The sequence below is a fragment of the Myotis yumanensis genome, unplaced genomic scaffold (genome assembly GCF_028538775.1).
Source record: "Myotis yumanensis isolate MYYU_CA2020_CCGP unplaced genomic scaffold, mMyoYum1.0.hap1 SCAF_4, whole genome shotgun sequence".
In the NCBI taxonomy this organism is placed as follows: Eukaryota; Metazoa; Chordata; class Mammalia; order Chiroptera; family Vespertilionidae; genus Myotis; species Myotis yumanensis.
The window spans coordinates 72738239-72758309 of NW_027223755.1; the positions used below are offsets into that span (position 1 = coordinate 72738239).

Sequence of the window (20071 nt, forward strand, 5' to 3'; positions counted from 1 at the left end):
GATAACTTCCTGCTCTTACACTTTGCTGAGCATTCCTCTTTCATTGACATCAGAGATCCATAGATCCATCAGTTCACACTGCATGGGAATTATCTCTTGATATGGTAAGGGTGGTTATGTCCGGTTTTCACAATTTGGGGTTTTTGTTTCCCTCTGACTTTATATTAGATTTCCCCACATGATATTCCATTAATTCCAACTCTCTTTGTGTTTATAGGAAAAGATTCTTCTGTGGCTTCTTCAGTTCATGCAAGAACAAGGCATCTCGTTGGACGAAGTGGACCAGGATGGCAACAGTGCAGTTCATGTAGCCTCTCAGCATGGCTACCTCGGGTGCATACAGGTACACAGGTCCTGCTGCTTGGAAGAGCAAAATGCATTTATCAAGTAATTTTAAAAAAGGAAATTTTGTTCAATCCATTGGGAGAATGGATTAAATCAACTTTTCCTATTGTAGTAGATGATAAGGAATTATATAGTTATATTTGTATTTTCACAAACCCACACAGATATAAGAAGAATAGCCCTATAAGATTCTCCTTGAATGTCCCAGGATGCTGAGGACAATAGTCATTAAGTACCTCCATGTTCTCAAGACAGTGGGAAATCAGTACCAGACTGACAACTCTCAGTCTCTCAAAGGGCAGACTGTTCTTGCTACCATTGGCATATAAAATAGGACAGATTTATGAAAAATAGGTATATGAAAAATAGGACAGATTTTTTAAGAATGGGTTAGAGCAGTGGTTCTCAACCTTCTGGCCCTTTAAATACAGTTCCTCATGTTGTGACCCAACCATGAAATTATTTTCGTTGCTACTTCATAACTGTAATGTTGCTACTGTTATGAATCGTAATGTAAATATCTGATATGCAGGATGGTCTTAGGCGACCCCTGTGAAAGGGTCATTCGACTGCCAAAGGGTTGAGAACCGCTTGGTTAGAGGAATTCTTTGGAGAAAGGAGCAGTGGGTTAGAGAGAGTGTGCTGTAGTCTTTCCCTGTAGCAGGACCAAGCTTCTCAAATGCATTTAAATGGGCACAGAGTTGATAACAGGAAGGACTCAGCTATGGATCCCCTCAGCTGTTGGGCAGACTAGCCATGGCCTTGGTTGACCAGCCACTCCACCCACCGGCCTCAGGGGGCCTCATCTTTTTAGCTGAGTATGCCTTACCAGAACTACTATAATCTATGTGTGCAATGATGTAAAGAGGTTGGGGAACAGAGCCACAGGAGAGGGGAGGGAGGTTCACCCCCTGCCCCAAACCACATGAGGGGCATCAGAGAGGGCTTCTTAGAGAGGGTAGGATTTCCACAAGAGGAGTCGGCACCTTATCCCTCACCCAGATGCAGAGCTGCATGAAGTTGAGCTTGACCAGGTGCCGCCATCATAACAGCACACAGTAAGAGGACCAAACAAGGGTCTTCATGCGAATGGAAAAGCCAAATAGACCTCTTCACCCAGAAAAAAGCATTCAGACTCCAAGTGACAAAGCAAAGAGAGAGGACAGCTGAGGAGTCGGGGAAGAACAGGTAGAAGAGGAGTGACAGTGTGACGGGAAGAAAGGCTGGGAATCAGAAACAGGGTTTAGATGTGACCTTAAATTTAATTTATGAACAGGAATCACAATTACCAGAATCAGACCAATCCCACCATTCTTCTCATTGAAAATGACTCAACACCTGTGGCTTTGTTCCCACCCCTTGAGCAGAGCCGTTGAGAGCATGTGGTTGACAGCCAGGATGAGAGAAAGTACTTCTACTTCACAAGTTCACACAGTGCAAATATGTTATGTGGACATAACAACTCTAAGAAAGCAACACTCTTTGTTGCCTTATGTGTTGTTTCTTTTATTGCAAACCTAATGTGCTCATTTATTTAGCAGGTATTTATTAGGGTCCTACTGTGTGCAAGGCAGACTGTTTCTGGTAAGAGAAAACTGGGCAGTGAGAACCAGTTGATCAGGAAAGTAGAGAGGACTCAGGAAGTGACATGAGAAGATATGGAAAAGCTATAAAGTAAAAGGCAGAGAATGATTTTTTTAAAGCAGCTCTCTAGAGTTTCCACCCACATGCAACTGCTGTTCGGAGAGCTAAATTGATAGAAAATATTCCAAGTGTTCAAAAGTTCCCCCACTAATGTTGGCAAAGGATAAAACTTCTAATTTAAGGCCCCAAGTTGTAAAAGGAGTGATGAGAAATTGGAGAGAAATTTAAATTATTACCAGGATCTGCAGGAAGATGAAAGGAGTAGCATTATTTTTTGTGGAAGAAAAATAATCAAATAAAAATGGAAAACGTTATTTTTCCATTTAACAAAACACTCCAATATTTAATAGTCTTGAAATAAACTTTTTTATCAGCTAATAAATGACGAAAGCCAAAGAAAACCAGCTGATACCACCAATTCCGTTTGAGATTTCAGTTATTTTTCTTTTTAATATGTGAGGAGAGGCAGTCTGTCCTTTCAGAACATTCATCACTCCACTTAGCACAAATGATACTTTTGGCGCTCGATACCATGGCTTTGGAAACTTGGATAATCTTGGAAGCAGGTCTGTGTACTGGGTGTGATATTTTAAAAAAATACAAAGAGACTGAGACTAGAAGAGGGAGTGACCAAGGTTCCTTATGAGGTGGGAAGGGGACTGAGTTTGAAAAACATTGGAAAGAAAGCTGCAGAGGCCTGAGTCAAGGGAGTGATCCAGGCTGTGTTTGCACTGAGTGTCGGAGAGCTGGGAGAGCTCGGGCGAGGTGGTCCCCCTGCCTCTTGGGAGGGGGACGGGAGGCTTTCTGGCAGATTGACCTTTCATGGTGAGTGATCATAAGCTGAAAGGAAAATGAAGCTCCTCAATGGCCCCTGAGTCTAAGTAGTCTAGGAATTTAAAAATTACAAGCATTGCTTGTGGGAAAAACATTACCTATTACCGAAGTAAATCCAGAAGTCTACAATCTCATGTTGACAGTGTCAAAGGATATGTCAGACTGTGGCAGTGGATTCGTGTTGGTGCCACGGCTTTTTGTGGCATCTAATGTCATCACAGTATAATGTGAAAGAAGTTTGTTTTTAATTAATGATGTGAACCATGCTCGTTCAGTTCTCTCTCTCCTCTACTAATGATACACTGGCCGGAGTCCATAACTTTTTGCTTGCTTTTAACTATTAACATTTAATCCAAACCAGTTTAAAGTCTCAGTCTTATTTCTGATTGAAAGCATTCTCATCCCCAACCCAGATTGGACTCGGTCAAGGGACTTGGCATGGGGGAGTGAGGCATGATCGGCTGTTTACTCGCCATGCTAGCTCCTATTCCCCTCTCTCTTCTGGGCTCCAGTGCTGGGGAGAAAGTGGAGGTATGGAGAGAAAAAACCCACTGTCTCTTTGCTTAACTGGGAAAGATCATGGTGCACTCCCTGAAAGTTGTCACTGCTTCTTCAGCTCTCGTGGTTCGCTGCTGATGCCCTCTGTGGGCAGCCTTCAGGGGCTGACTTCTGAAGGGCACTGCAGGTGGGGTATTCACAGGGCCCTCTGAGCCTCCCCACTGATACCTGACAGAGGAGATCTGACTCCAACCTTATACCCTCCTTCTTTCCCCACACAATTCTCTCTACTTGTGTTGCACCCCACTGCCTCTTGCTGCTAGAGAACCCTCCTATTTTTTTATCCTTACCCCATATGAGAGAGAGAGAGAGAGAGAGAGAGAGGGAGAACATGGGTTGGTTGCCTCCCTCCCGTTGGCACCAGGGATCGAACCAACCCAGATATGTACCCTGACCAGGAATCAAACCCACAACCTTTTTGGTGTACGGGACGATGCTCCAACCACTTGAGCCACCTGGCCACGGCTGGAGAACCCTCCCATATTTAATGGGATAATAACAGCCTGGCACCAAGCTCCTTCATACCTCATCTGCTCAATCTATGGGACATACACTAGCCATGGCACATGGTGGGAGTGCAGGCTGCTGCCCAGCCCCGGCCATGTCATTTCATTCCAGCTCTTTTTATTCTTGATCAGGATCATTTAGGCTCAGCAACATGTCAAGTGTGCTGCCCAAGTCAATCGGCACCAATAAACAAGTCCCACTCTCCTCCTGGCAGGCATCCCCATGTTACGAGCCCACCCATTGAGAGGGACGAAGCATCTCCTCACAGATACCACTCTGCACTGCCCTGTGCCCTGCATGCCTCATAAAGGACGGGACCTTAAGGATGGCAGCAACCTCCTCCCCTCCCAGGCTCCTCCCCCTCCAGAGCCTGGGTGGGGTTGCTGGTAGTAGGGCAGGAGGTGTCTGATATCAACTGCTGAAAGCTCGCCAGGTTGCCCCACCCTGTCCTGTTATGGGCTCTGGGAACTGGTTTTGGAATAACAGGAAATCTCCATTCAACCTTCTGTTACAGTCATTAAAAATGTTGAGAAGGAGGCCCCGATATGACCCCATGTCTCTGCCTTTCTGACAGACCTTGGTTGAGTATGGAGCAAATGTCACCATGCAGAACCACACGGGGGACAAGCCCTCCCAGAGCGCCGAGCGCCACGGGCACACCCTGTGCTCCCGGTACCTGGTGGTGGTGGAGACCTGCATGTCACTGGCCTCTCAGGTGGTGAAGTTAACCAAGCAGCTGAAGGAGTAAGTGCCTATTCGCTCGCTGAGAACAAAGTCTGGCCCGTCATTCCTGTGCTTAGGTTTCAGTAGGTGCTTTGGGAAGCTCCCTGTGTGGGTTGCATGGGGACTTCCTTGCATTCTCATCTTCTTCTCTCCCTCCGCCCCAAATCCTCACAGCCAGCGTTCATGCTGAAGATGTCATCTCTGCAGAGGCCAAATGATGTTCACACAAATAGGAAAAATGCAAAGCAAGTTTTCTAAGCCAGGAATTTAAGCCGTTGGACAAAGAGAGAGAACTCTCTCTGTGTGTTCCCATCTCAGGGCCAGATTAGAGGAGAGGCGTGGAATCATCCCCCAACTTCTAAAGCTCACGAGAAAGAAAAGTCTAGAGATGGGCCAATTTCTCAGTTTTCTCAAAAAGAAAAATCTATAGTTGGGAAATTACAGACAGTTAACCTGGTAACCATCACTAGTAAATTGTTATACAAATTAATCAGATGATTCATAAATCCTCAGAACATAAAATCTTATTCAGTCAGCATGATGTTACTCTGTCTAGCTACAGTCAGTTCTTTCGCTATGAGATTGTTAAACTGACACACATTGCATACCTCACTGTCAGGGAAGCTTTCTGGGATTGTTGTCAGGATAGGCTTGGATAAAGTGGGGCTGGAGGACAGATAGGTCTTCGATGGGTTGAAGGATTAGGAGCAGACGCCCGCCTGAGACCAAGGTCAGCCCTTGGAAAACACAGCGGTCAAGTTAGAGTTGCCATAGTGGGGACAGAATCACTAAAAATCAGAATCAGTATTTGAAATAACATTAACAGAATGGGATGATAAGACTTAAAAATTAATTTTAAAGGAAAATTATGAAGTGTATGCTTGGTGGAAGGCCTTAACTTATTACAAGTGTAATTTATAAATGCATGTGACAAGGCCTTGGACCCTTTGGCTCTACTACAAGTTTGGGGAAACCTTGATCTCCCTACTTGTACTGTCTTGCCTTAGAGGTACAAGTTTCTGCATCCCTTCACCCCACCCCCTGGCAGTGCATAGAATACTCTCGTTAAAGAGATTAGGCTTTTAATAGAGGAAATACCCTATATAATAAAAGGATAATATGCAAATTAACCATCATGCCATCGCACAAGATGGCCATCTCCATGTGGTCACAAGATGGCCACCACAAGATGGCCGGCAGGGGATGGCAGTTGTGGGCAATCAGGCCAGCAGGGGAGGGCAGTTAGGGCGACCAGGATAGCAGTGGAGGGCAATTGGGGGAGACCAGGCCTGCAGGGAAGGGAGGGCAGTTGGGGGGGGGGACCAGGCCTGCAGGAGAGGGCAGTTAGGGGTGACCAGGCTGGCAGGGGAGGGCAGTTAGGGGCGATCGGTCTGGCAGGGGAACAGTTAGGTGTCAATCAGGCTGGCAAGGGAGTGGTTAGGGGGCAATCAGGCAGGCAGGCAAGCAGGCAGGCGAGCAGTTGGGAGCAAGCAGTCCCAGATTGTGAGAGGGATGTCTGACTGCCGGTTTAGGCCCGATCTCTGTGGGATCGGGCCTAAACCGGCAGTCAGACATCCCCCAAGAGGTCCCAGATTGGACAGGGTGCAGGCTGGGCTGAGGGACTCCTCCCCTCCCCGCATGCATGAAATTTGTGCACCAGACCTCTAGTATAATAATATTTTTTAAATAATATAGTTCCTTGCAAGCATTCTTCACCCAGTTCCACAAAAAACAAAACTCCCCTGGGGCAAGCGAGCTTGAAGGGCTGGCTATAATTGAAGAGACAATGCACACAAATTACTAACTCAGTAAGTTATCTTCCCACAGCAAACATACATGTCTTTTTGTACATGTGTAGGCATTTCTAAAACTAAGTTCCTAGAAAGGAAATTCTAGAACATAGGGCATACATATTCAAAATATAGATAGATGCTACCTAATATCCTTCCCAAAATGTTGTGCCCATGTCCACTCCCCTCAGTAGTGTATAGACATAACCATAAAGAGGAAATTTAAAATGATCTAATAGAATGCTTTTCTAAAGGGTCATATGAGAGAAGAGCTCACACAACATTCCCCCCAGACTCTGTACCACAGAGCCTGAGAGGCTTTCATGAGCTGGAATAGCTGTTTTATTGGTGAACTTTTCACGGTCAGAGTCTCGGCTGTTCTCTCTACTGATGATCCTGGGATAAAATACATGTGTACACTAATAGGCAGCAGTTCTTCCATTGTGCCCAAAGCTGAATGCTGTGGACAGTTGTAGTTAGGCCAATGACAAAGTAAAATAGGATAGGTTACATATAGACCCTAGTCCTTTTCTCACCATGTGCCTCAGTGAGGTTGGCAAACTAGAAATGAACAGAGATATCCACTTTGTATAGCCAGGGCACACTGTACCCTTCAGGCTCCAGGGCAGAAGGATGGATGGAAAACACTGGGTTTTCCAGTTCAAAATTCTGAGTGGAAGACATTCTTGAGTGCTTTTGCCTATCAGGATACCTTTACCACTTCTAGTTAACAAACACAGTTACTGTTCAGCTCTGTTAGAAATCCTAATTTACAGCCTAAGTATTATGGTTTGAATTGTGACCCTCTCAAAAATCTTATGTAATAAAAGCCTAATAGCTAAGTGTCCAGTCGGCCAGTCGGCCGTTCAACCAATCAAAGTGTGATATGCTAATGATATGCTAAGGCTGCTCAACCGCTCGCTATGACATGCACTAACCACCAGGGAGCAGACAGTCGACCAATCACTATGATGTGCACTGACCACCAGGGAAAAGACGCTCTAACCGATAGGTGAGTTTGCTGCTGAGGTCCGGCCAATCGGGACTGAGCAACATGGGCCAGACATGCCCTAGAGCCATCCTGTAGTCCAATCCCGGCTGGCCAACCTCCCACATTCCTCCCTAGCCCAGATCGTGCACCATTGGGGTCCCTTGGCCTGGCCTGCACCCTCTCACAATCCAGGACCCCTCAGGGGATGTCAGAGAGCCGGTTTCATCTTGATTCCGCAGACCAGGCTGAGTGACCCACTGGTGCATGAATTGGTGCACTTAACCTCTAGTATATGATAATATGTTAGAGTCCTAACTCCTAGTACCTTAGAAAATGACCTTGTTTGGAGAGAGAGAAATATATGATAATATGTTGGAGTCCTAACCCCGAGTGCCTCAGAAAATGACCTTATTTGGAGAGAGAAAGAGAGAGAGAGAGAGAGAGAGAGAGAGAGAGATTTATAATCTTAAAAATGAGATTATACTGCACACAGTAACTTCCTTTTTTACTTAAGGAAAGTAAAATACACTTTATAAAGTATTCTCTCTCTTCTCTCTTCCTCTCTCTCTCTCTATATATATATTTTTTTTAATAAATATATATATTTCTTTGAAATTTCAAATAAATATATATCCAAGTGTGTTATCATTTTAATAGCTCCCTTTATAGAAATAATTACAATTTTTTTACTCAGTCTTATTGATGAGCATTTAGGTTACTTACAGTTCTCCACCATATGAATAATAAATTTACATTCATTTTGGGTGCTTTTGATTGTATCTTTGGGAAATTTTCTGAACTGTAAGGACAAAGATTATGCACATTTATGAGGCTTTCAGATTTATAGCAACTTATTGTAAATTATCATGAAAAATTTTACACCTGCTGATTCATAGTAGGCACTGTGTACCAGAGAGTTTACTGCCTTGGTCTGTTTTCCCAGACAAACAGTGGAACGGGTCACACTCCAACACCAGCTCCAGCAACTTCTAGAGGCCCAGAGATCCGAGGGCAAGTCACTCCTTTCTTCGCCCAGGTAATGCCAGGAACATCAGTGGATGGAGTCCTTACATCTCTTAAATCTCAGAGCCTTCTTTTGGACTTCTTTTAATGTCTTTTAAGAAGATGACAACAGAACATATTTTAGCTTCATAAAGAGGAATAAGAATTCAGTAACCCAGTGAAAAGGCACTGGACCTGGAGTCAGATGACCTGGTTTGTCTCTGCTCTGCCATTTCTTCGTTCAATGACTATGAACAAGTCATTTACTCTTTCAGGGTCTTTCATTTCTTCACCTATAAAACGGGAATAAGGATATATAGGCTCATTAGGTTGTTGAAGATGGGATAAATTGAGAAAATCTGTGCAGGATTCATGTGCAAATAGTAAAGTAGTAGACAAGTTTTGTCATAGTATGAGGTCTGAGGCATACTATACTTAGGTTACGGTTGCCCCTGTGGAGTATTTGTGAATTGCTTTGAACAAACATTAAGTGATTATTCTTATTCCATTCTTACTGATTTGTAAGTTGTTAGTGGTAGTCAAGACCATGCCATGACTTGTGGCCGAGTCATTTTAACCCAGTAGGAAATCATCCCAATGTGTCCTTCCTCCTCTTTTCAGTTTGCCATGCTCTCCCGCTTCCAGAAAGTCCCAGTGGAAATCCCCAGATACCGATGATGAGTCTGTAGCCAAAAGCAAACCAGGAGTCCAAGAGGGGATGCAGGTCCTTGCCAGCCTGTCAGCATCCAGCCGGGCCAGGGCTAAAGCAAAAGATGAAGATTCAGATAGAATCCTCCGCCAGTTACTGGGGAAAGACATCTCAGAGAATGTCTGCACCCAGGAAAAGCTGTCCTTGGAATTCCAGGATACTCAGGCTTCCTCTAGAAATTCCAAGAAGATCCCTCCGGAGAAGAGGGAACTGAAGTTAGCCCGACTGAGGCAGCTGATGCAGCGGTCACTGAGTGAGTCAGACACAGACTCCAACACCTCTGAGGACCCCAAGAGCACTCCCGTGAGGAAGGCTGAGCGGCCCAGGCCGCAGCCCATCGTGGAAAGTGCGGAGGCCATAGACAGCGCAGAAAGCTTACACTTGATGATCAAGAAACACACCTTGGCGTCAGGACGCAGGTTTCCTTTCGGGATCAAGGCCTCCAAATCTCTGGATGGCCACAGCCCATCTCCCACCTCAGAGAGCAGCGAACCAGACTTGGAATCCCATGGTCCAGGCTCAGGGACCACTCCCCCAAACCAGTCCTCTGGAGACCCCACTCTGCCCAGCCCTGACAGCACGGCTGCCCAGAAAGTGGCCACGAGTCCCAAGAGTGCCCTCAAGTCTCCGTCCTCCAAGCGCCGGACATCTCAGAACTTGAAACTCAGAGTCACCTTTGAGGAGCCCGTGGTGCAGATGGAGCAAACTGGCCTTGAACTCAATGGAGAGAAGGACAGAGATAAGGGCAGGACCCTCCAGCGGACCTCCACAAGTAGCGAATCAGGGGATCAGCTAAAAAGACCTTTCGGGACTTTCCGATCCATCATGGAGACACTCAGTGGCAACCAGAACAATAATAATAATTATCAGGCGGTCAACCAGCTGAAGACTTGCACACTGCCCTTAACCTCACTTGGAAGGAAGACGACAGACACCAAGGGAAACCCCGTGAGCTCTGCTAGCAAAGGAAAGAATAAGGCGGTGAGTGCTATTTGGAGGATATCTCTCTTTTTCCTTTGAATTTTGTCATTCTTGACATTGCAGATTGCTGACCTTTGTCACCTTGAGGTAATCCCCAGAAAAATTCCAAAGGAATGGATGGAAAGCCAAATTTATGTGTTTCTCATGAGATATGTTAGAGAACAGACCCTTTGCTATTCCTCTGGATAATACTCTGAGAGAAAGATTAAATAAATCACAGGAAATTACATTCTGGTCTCTAAATTTCCCTAACAGTTTGATCCTTGAGTATTAGGAGTCCTTGACCACCAGTTGATGGGAAACCAGGCCCTTCTTGGGCGTGGAGTCTGCCTCAGGAAGAGTTTGTTTTCCTCATGTGACTGGATGGTTTATTCCCAAGCCCAATTAAAGAGCGCATAAATAGAAACTCTATTTCTAAAGACTTAACTATTGAACACTGGAGTGATCTTTAAAATAAATACACCACAGGGACCTCCACGTTGGTATTGTATGATGCGGGCCGCTGCATGTGGATCAGGAGGCCGGAGCAGCTGAGTGCTTGCCAGCACACAGGGGGTGGCAGAGTGAGCCACGAACTACGTTTTATAATTGCATTTGTTGGAAAACCATGCACTATAATCTGTGGTTTAAATCCAGTGAATAAGAAACACGAGCATCTTTTTAGGCAATGTTTCCAGCATGCTCTGTGCACGCCATGCCCTCAGAAATGGTATGGCAGCCAAAATGCAAAACTCAGGAATGGAAGGACCCAGAATATCCATCATGCAATCTAGAGAGTCACACCCACATGATTTATCATTTGGTACAAGGTAAACTCCCAGCCAGGACTCAGAACTGTCTATTTCTTTTTGCGATAGCAACATCAAGTTTTAGTTACTATCTCTCTAATTAAATAAACCCCAATTGGTTTCCATCGTGAATTGCCTTCATTATAAAGAACTTCAGCTGTATCTGTTTCCTCTAGAAGAGTCACACTTGTGCCCCAAAACCCAGGCCCTTGGGTTAAATATGAGCAAACATACATTGCTCAGATAAGACTATTCCAAGTAACTGAATGGGTTCTCTTGCTCAGGAGTACAGGATTTTCTCAACAGTTCCCCACCACTACCACCACCACCACCAGCTCCTTAAAGTGCACACAAGGCTTCTAGTCTGCTCTCTCCCCTGCATGCCTCCCGTTCATTGAGACTTGCATGTGCTGAGCTTGCTGCATGTTTTCAGATGATGTTTAATTGCACCTCTAGGAGAAGGCCAGCAGCTGCATCAGCCTTCCCTCTAACACGCTGACTGAAGAGCATCTGCAAAACTGCGCACGGTATGTGGGGTAGGGGATGCATAGCACAGGGGTGCCATGCCTTCGCTTTGAATTGCATGACCTTTTCTATTTATTTTTTAAATATATTTTTATTGATTTCAGAGAGGAAGGGAGAGGGAGAGAGAATCATTAACTGGATGCCTCCTGCACGCCCCCTACTGGGGATCAAGACCACAATGCAGGCATGTGCCCTGACCGGGAATCAAACTGTGACCTGCTGGTTCACAGGTTGATGCTCAACCACTGAGCTATGCTAGCCAGGCTGCATGACCTTTTAAATCATGGCCCTGGAGCCACTTAGCAGGGCTGACACAAAGAAAGAAGAAACCTATAGCCCTTCCCCTGAATAGAAGCAGGCAGACTTGTAACTGGCCCTTAGAGAGGAAGCAAGTGCCCTGTAGGAGGGGCTTCATTCCAGCAGCAGAGGGCCCAGGAGTCTACTCCACTCACAAACATGCTGTGTTTCCCAGTTGACTTTGGTTTTCAGTCTTTGTTTTCATGGAGTCAAGTACCAAGTAGGTATAGAAATTAAATTTCCTGTCATGGGTAAAATGAGTCAACCTCCAATCAGAATCAGAACTTTGAAGCAGAGCTGAGGGTTTCTTTCATTATTGATCGTAGACGGAAAGCTCATTTCATCACTATTCTGCGGCCCCTGGGAGCAGCCGGGCCCTGCCATTCTGAAATTGCTCCAGTGTAGCACTCGGAACAACAGTGCCAGTCAGTAAGCCGGTCTCTTTCTCAAACAAAACCATTACAAGTCGAAATGCATGGACTGTGCATAAACGGGTCATGTTGAAGGTCACAGGTGGCTGGACTGCTCCTTGGGCAGAGTCCTCCCATAGCCTAGCTTTGTTTCATCTTCCTGGGGGGGATATGCATTCCTCCCTGACAAGGTGGGGAACAGGGGGCAAGATAAGGAGAGCAGTGGAGGGGAGTCAATGCAGGCAGTGCCCTAACTGGTTTATTTCAGAGGAGTTAAACCCAAACCCATTTTAAAGGGAGACTGTCACTTTTAAATCATTTAAATTAAATTAAACAAATCATTTAATTTAAAATTTAAAAGTATGACACACCTTTTAGCCCTCTTCCAAAATCCTCCAAAATGTTTGTGTGAGTGAGTGAGTGTGTGTGTGTGTGTGTGTGTGTGTGTGTTGGTATGAATTTTAGTTCCGAATACTAAGAGAAATGTCACTCCTCCTTCCCTCCCCTCCTCTAAATCAAATGTAATCTTCTCCAGGTCTCTATTCAGGCTAGTACATCGCAGTCATTTTAGTGGGTGTCCCTAGGGGTCTCATTAATTCAGTAAATTGAAGGAAGTGCCTTGAATGTTCAGCATTTACTGGTCACCAGAGTTCTGCTTGGGGCAGGCTCACGTGTTGCCTATGTCTGGGCTGCTTTGGCCACACAGGGGCCAGGAATCTTGGCCAGTGCTGACAGCCCAGTGCCTGGAGGTGGGAAGGGAATAGGAAAAATATCAGCTCCCTTCCCAGGCATTGCGATTGGCACTTCTGTTTCTCCCAACCTACCTTTCCCACCCACATACCTTCTCTACCCCCATCGTAGGTTGGGTGTGTCTCCTGGTGCCTAGAAAATTCTGTTTTTGTCCTTGAACAGAAGTCCCCAATGATACCCTGAGGGAATGAAGTACAAAGACTGACCAACTCCTGTGGGTAGGGGGCTGGGGAGGACCCCTCATTGCTTCCAGGCTTCTTTAGCACCTGGAAAAAAAGACAGTATCACAGTAGATTCTCCTGCCAGAAATAGTTCATCCTGTCTTCCTAGAACCAAGGGAACGAAGCTGAACAATGTACTATAGTAAGATGACAAAGATCAGAGCACAGCACGAGGTTGTGGGGCTACTTGGATATCTAACATGAGGTTAACAGTTCCCTAGTCAGTTTAAGAAGCAAGCCTTCTGAAGGCTGTTTCGAACCTATCAGATTCCCGGGCTTTTTAAATTAAAGTTGGTTTCAGTGATAAATAGAAATCCAAAAGTAAACATATTCATTGTATTTAAATAAGCATCCTGGCCATTTCCATCCCTGCCTTATAAATTAACCTGCACTTTATTAAGTTTTTAGTTTGACTGCTTTGTTCATGCCGGAGAGGGGAGATTTCTCTCTTTCACTTATAATCACCCAGAGGCAGACAACCAGCCCAGGAACGATGGGAATCTCTAGTTTGAAATAAGGATTCCTCTGAGAAATTAAGACTAGCATGGGAACATGGGCATGAAAAACACCTAATCAACTAGTGCCTGCTTCATTTTGCCTGTGAGGCCCACAGAGAAAGCATCCCATAGAAAGATGCAAGAAGGAAAGGAACCCAGGTGTTCATCCATCAGTGATGGCTTTACATCTTGTCCCTAGAACTTGCTTGAAGGCCAGATGGCCCCTCAGGTAGCAGGATTGCTAGGATCATATAACTTTGGAAACCAATGGCAGTCAGTGGGTTAGCGTTGGCGCCACACATTATGCCACTGAATGGCCCTGTCAGTATAGCCCTGGGCGGAAGGGTGAGGCAGTGGGCCCCATTTCCAGGCATACACTGGAATTACATTTCAGTTCCAGAGAAATTTTTATTTTTCCTGGTAAATAAAAAAATAGGAGCAATAAATGCAACATTTTAAAAAATGTCAGCGCTGTGAGGGGGTTCTGTTTGCTATTTATTTTTCTAAATTGGTCACAGCTTGATAGAAAGAATCTAAATTTCTTTTCAGTGCCTTTTAAAATTAGATTCAACTCTATTACTTTGAACAGCTTTCCCAGTGTGTTTCAACTGCAGAGGATGACTTTGTTTATAACAGTCAGATTTATCTCTACTTTTTATTACAAAGGACAAATTGGTTTTGAGTTATTACAACTCCAAGGGAATGTTTGCAATTACTTGTCTTAAAATGTCAATAAGCCATCCATTTCCCAGAGTTTAAGTCTATCTGAGATCTGTAGCAAATGAAATGAGTATTGGTTCCAGTTACGAATGGGCAGAGGGCATTAACCCTTGACCACTACCAGTCACACTGTCTCTGACCATGGTGGCACTGTGCCCTGAGGGGTGAACATCAGGAGACTCCTGATCCTAGGACCAACCTGAGAATATACTCTCCTTTAAGACAGTAAGCAATAAACACCATGCGTGTGGATTTTCCTATGAAGGAATTAGCCATACTCAGAATTACACATGTAGAGCCAAGAGCTGGCATCAAATATCAAGGTCGTTCAGCAACCACACCAAACAGAGTGATATGTTTGGCCTGAGATAACGAGTGTGTGTGGCAGTGGTCGTCTGCTGTGCCCAACAGGAGATGAGTTCAGGGTGCCCACCCCCACCAGTTGGCAAGCATGGGCATACACACACACACACACACACACACACACTTCTGTCCTTGTTATCAGAATATCATTCTAAACAGCAAAATGAGCAGAGATGTCGAAGACACTGGGAATGTAGAGGTGAGGCCCTGGCTGAAACCTGACCCTCAGCCCCACTGAGCAGCATTTCCAGATCCCGATGGAAACACGCATTCGGCCCAGAAAGGAATCCCTGATCCTACTGAGCAAGTGCATCTTTGCCATAATGTCTCTGGATATAATACAGTGACCACATTTTAATCTTTCCTTAAGTGTTTGACCTGGAAGTATTTATTTTTAACCCGTATGCTTTTTAAGGATCCTTGTCGGGGATGATTCTATAAGTAGCCATGGGTACGTTTCTAGGCTCTCTGAGTATGTGTTGATTGCATAGTTCTAGAGCGCACCCGGGAAAGCAGACAGAATCTTCCCAATGTAACCATTTAGGAAAGTTTGTTAAAGTGCTGTTACTAAAAGGGTATTTTGTAACACGTACAGACATTAGACTTTCTGCTAAAAAAAACTATAGTTTTGAATTCTAAGCTTCATCTGAAGTATTTGTGTGTGTTTTTCATTTCTAATATACTAGCTCTGGGTCCAGAGCCAGGCAGTCAGGAGTTAATTCCTGACTTGAGGTGATCAATCATCTTTGCTCCAGAACCCCACCCCCACCCCCCCCACCCCAGAGCCTATCTGGCCTCCTTCCTTTCTACACCTCCCCAAGTTCCCCAGTGTTCTGTGTTCCCTGCACAACTCTTGTCCCTCCCACCCCCATCTCTGCCTCCCTAGGGTTCAAATTTGATTCCAAGAGAAAACCTGCATTTCCCACTGAAGCTTTGTCCATATGACTTGGAGGAAGGAAGGAGAGCCCAATCTTGAACCATTCCTCCAGACTCCATTAATTGACAGGATCTCCTCTGAAAGGAGCCACAGCTGTACATTGCCGTTGGCTGTTGCCCAGTAGGATATTCTGCGTAGAGAGAAATGTCCATGTTATGCGGAATGGTTAAAATGACTGGATCTTTCCAGCATCCAAGCACAATGTAGCAGACGCTTTCCGAAAGCTGCCAGAGCTCTCACGATTGATGAGAGCATGATTCACAAATGCAGCTTCTTTTCATAAGCTCCTTGCGCCCCCTGGGAAAAGGAGAAAGCATATTCCGACACAGAAAGGCAGTGAGTTTCATATAAAAGTAGGATGAGTTGAGACATAGGAAAAAGAAAATAAAGCTATTACAATGAAGATCCTATGTTCTGTTTTAAAGCACTGCCTTCGGAAGGCAAGGAATGAACATGCGGAACACTCATGAACTATAGGTAGGAGGGCAGGGGGAGACCTGCCTTGGAAACTGAAATCATCCCACTGGAAATACATTTCTTCCAGCATGCTAATCCTGGTTTCAGTGTAGGCACACGACTTAAGAACAAAACTCCCTTCACCCAACTCCACTCTCCTTGCCTCACTCCCCCAGGGTCCGGTTTTGAACTGTGTAACTCCAAAAGGGACACGTTCTAGAATGAGTCCTCACGGTACCATGTCTGCCACAGCTAGGACATCCTTGCACACTGAGAGAGCAGTGCCTGTCTGTAAACTCTCTTAAGGCTGGAGTTTTAAAGAATCAGCAAGTTACATGAGGTTTAAAAGTGCCAGACAGAGACTTTACTCAGCACTGTCCAATACCTCCACCAAGCATCCCTGCTCCAACCACAGTCACTTGGGATTTTCCTTCCCACGCAGAGATCAGTGCAGATACGGGATGTTACTGAGTTGCCAGCGCACTCATTTCAACAACATCGTCAGCTCTAAGCCATGCATTTTGCTGTGCCACAGTAAGGCATGGTCCCTTCATTCAGCGAGATCACAATCAAGAGAGAATTAAAAGAGGATACCATTAAAACGTGGTGACTTCCATGAAAGGTCTAAGAATTTCATGAGAACAGTGACCCTGATGGCACTATCACATCCCCAGATGTATTCCAAGTGTCCAGCATGGTGGCTGGCACATGCTAGGAACTTCATACATATTTGGAGAGAGGGCGAGCTAGTGGGAAGAAATGGAAGAAGAGGGCAAAAGCGGAGTAAAACAGAAGGACTGAGGCTGTCATCTCATGGAAAGAGTGGTGTGCTCTGTTTAAAGCTAGGCCTTCTGATTGCAAGTCCACCTACCAACAGGGAGTGTTGGTTTGGGTACTTGGGTTTTCATTCTTTGAACCAGAACCCCATTTTTTAGTAGCTGGAATTTGTAGATATGCTCTCTCACTAAAGCTTGGAAGGGGGCCACAAAAGTAGCAACGGTCCCCTTATTTTGGTTATCAGTGGAAATGTAATGCATGCCCGTGGACCATGTAAGACTAACCCTCTAAGTTGCTGTCTGGGCTATGGAACATGTAGTCAGCAAATTCAAGTACATGAAAAACTGTGATTTAAATTCAAGCCCTTTTCTTCTTTCCAATTTTGGGCACTGAGAATGTGATTTTATATCCAAAAATGAAATCAAGGACCAGCAAATTATCTGAATAATTCATGCTAGAATTACTGAAATACTTTTGTTCTTTAGAATACTGGTAATTAAGGACTGAGTAATTGAAGGCTTCAGAGATGCTTGAATTAGCCTGATATTATTCAGATAAATGCCTCAAATTAACATTTTTCTGGGTGTATATTCAGCTCTAATCATTCTCAATTTGTCCTGCAGAAAGTGTTCTTTTTAGTGTTTTTGACCACAGTGTCTCTTATATTAAAGCAGAAATACTACACCTGTCTATTCTCCTTCCTGTTTCTGAAATATTATTGGCATTTTTGTTTGATGTCATCTCCTCTCCCATTACCTTTATTCATTTAGGTTTATGCCTTTTTTTATGTCTTTCCTTTTTTAATGTACCTTTGTTTTGTAAGAAAATGTGTATTTAATTCACCATGTTTAGTTGGAAGTTCTTAGAATATCTTTCAACCAGCTGGGTTTTTCCTTCTCCCTTTCTTACCCATGGACAACTCTCTGTAGTTCTATTCAGAGGAATACATAAAATTAAGAATTACATCTTTCATATTGTGACAATAATCAAGTACTTATTAAAGCACTAAGAATATGCCCTAGCAGGTCTGGCTCAGTGGATAGAGTGTTGGCCTGCAGACTGAAGGGTCCTGGGTTTGATTCCGGTCCAGGTCCTGTACCTCATTTGCAGGCTCCTCCCCGGCCTGGGCCCTGGTCAGGGTTCATGCAGGAGGCAACCAATTGATGTTTCTCTCACATCAATATTTCTCTCTGTATTTCCTTTGCTCTTCCACTCTCTCTAAAAATCAATGGAAAAATAGCCTTGCGTGAGGATAAAAAAAATAATAATAATACATGTTTTTGAGACTATAAGCCACAGTTGGGGTTCTCCATCCAATTATGTCCTCTTGTTAGCAAGGACCATTATTACCAGAGAGAGTTTGTTTTTGTCTGATGTAGCAACAAGGAGGAATTGGTAATATGGAGGCTTTCTGGCTCTCAAGAGATCACTCCTTTCTGGGAGATTTTTATCCTGAGGATGGGACTAATATCCCATGAAAATGAATGCATCTACCCAGAGGGCAATTCACGTAAAAAAACAAAACTGTTCCAAGTGTTCAGCTGGTACTTCTTTGCACAGACTTACTAGGTATCAAGTATTGAGGGGAAAACAGCATTATTGTTCCCTAGTTTCTTCTTTTCCCTATAGATTTACCTAGTTGTGTTCTTCTAACATATACTACTCAGTAAGCACCCACCCACAGAAAAAGCATCTTCTTTAAATGATTAATAACTTCAAATTGCCCTAGCCAGTTTGCTCAGTGGATAGAGCGTCAGCCCATAATCTGAAGGGTTGTGAGTTTGATTCCAATCAAGGGCATGCACCTGGGTTGCAGACTTCATCCTGGCTGGCTGGGGCACCTGCTGGAGGCAACCAATCAATGTGTCTTTGTCACATCGATGTTTCTCTCTCACTGTCTCTCCCTGTCCCTTCCACTCTCTCTAAAAATGAATGGAAAATATCCTCAGGTGAGGATTAACCACAACAACAAGAAGCTATTAAGCTTATTGGAGAATAAAAGGTGTCACCAGTGAACCCATGTAAATAAAACATAAATATTTCATGTTTCCACTAAATTAGCAGTATTATACATACTTTCAATTTTGTTTGTGATAAAATTCACTTGACTATAGAATTTCACCTGGATTCCAATCAGCAGTTGGAATTGAGAATTTAAAAGTGTTCACTCCGTGTGTTATGACATGTTTTTTACTTATTTTTCAAAGAGTGGTTTATATGAAAAGAGAATAATTTGCCTACTAGAATGAAGTGTTCTTCAGTGTGGTTTGTGTGAGGATAACTTCCATTTTTGGTGAATTGGTTAGTGGTATTGTCTTGTAACTTGACCGTCGTTTTATCTAATTTTGGCCTCGTGGTTTCTCTTCGGCTTAGGCATAATGACATCAATAGGAGAATGAAGAAATCCTACAGCATAAAGCACATTGCTGAGCCAGAGCCAAAAGAACTCTTCTTGTAAATCACTTTTTTACCATCGCTGCCCTCTGGACACCATTGGAAACTGGACTCTCCTCTGTGGAAATAGAACCATGGGAACAATGCCTCGCCAGCAGCAGAACAGAGTATCAGGATGCCTTAAATCTATAGTGGTCGCCTATAGAAGACACATTTTGGGGGGTGATATTTGTATATATAACTTGTTTTTAAAGAGACATTCACCAAGCCACTGACGCCGTTTTGTATTTCATCAATTGCATGAGTGTTTGCTAATGTTGATTGAACTTCCCTTTCTCCATAATATGGGCAGTTTGGGCTCGGCATCTCAGTGAGACCAGGCCAGTGGTATTGTTTTCTGTCAAGAACGTTTTTCTGGCATTTCTACTTTTTGTGTAAAGGAAGTAAAACAATGTTAACAGCCACCTATAAGCTGGGGACACCTACTTTCTAATAAATCTCTGATCTGATTTCTAAGGGACTCTGAGAGTATTTTGATTGCTGCTATTTTATTTCAGGAACAAACTGCCCAGTTTAGCTGTGTTCCCACAGGGATCAAATAAAACATTCTAGTTTTCATTAAGTACTAAAGGATCAGACAAGTATATAAAATAAGTCAATTCCTCTGTCTGTTCAAATCGCAGCGTTGACATGAGAAAATACTAATGACAACTGAGGATTTAGCCCCTTCTTGGGTCGCTTTCTTTTTCTGCCTCTCGCACATTATGAAGCCAGTCTAATCCCTTTAGGAGACAGCGTGGAGCCTGAGTTTATAACAGCCCTATTGATGTTGCTTTTTCAGTTCATGGATAG

At 44.2% G+C, this 20071-nt stretch overlaps 1 protein-coding gene across 5 annotated transcripts in view; it reads left to right on the forward strand.

The window, feature by feature from the left end:
* Window positions 1-19486, forward strand: part of SNCAIP (synuclein alpha interacting protein) — a 139202-nt gene extending 119716 nt beyond the window's left edge. For 4 of the 5 annotated variants that reach the window (XM_070412531.1, XM_070412527.1, XM_070412529.1 and 1 more), the window contains exons 7-12: window positions 218-343; window positions 4463-4632; window positions 8336-8428; window positions 9016-10084; window positions 11329-11399; window positions 19199-19486. In XM_070412531.1, the coding sequence (XP_070268632.1) occupies window positions 218-343; window positions 4463-4632; window positions 8336-8428; window positions 9016-10084; window positions 11329-11399; window positions 19199-19283 (1614 nt within the window). In that variant the 3' untranslated portion in view covers window positions 19284-19486. The remainder of the gene's footprint in view (window positions 1-217; window positions 344-4462; window positions 4633-8335; window positions 8429-9015; window positions 10085-11328; window positions 11400-19198) is intronic. The other variant, XM_070412532.1, reaches the window with a different exon arrangement.
* Window positions 19487-20071: the final 585 nt, after the last annotated feature.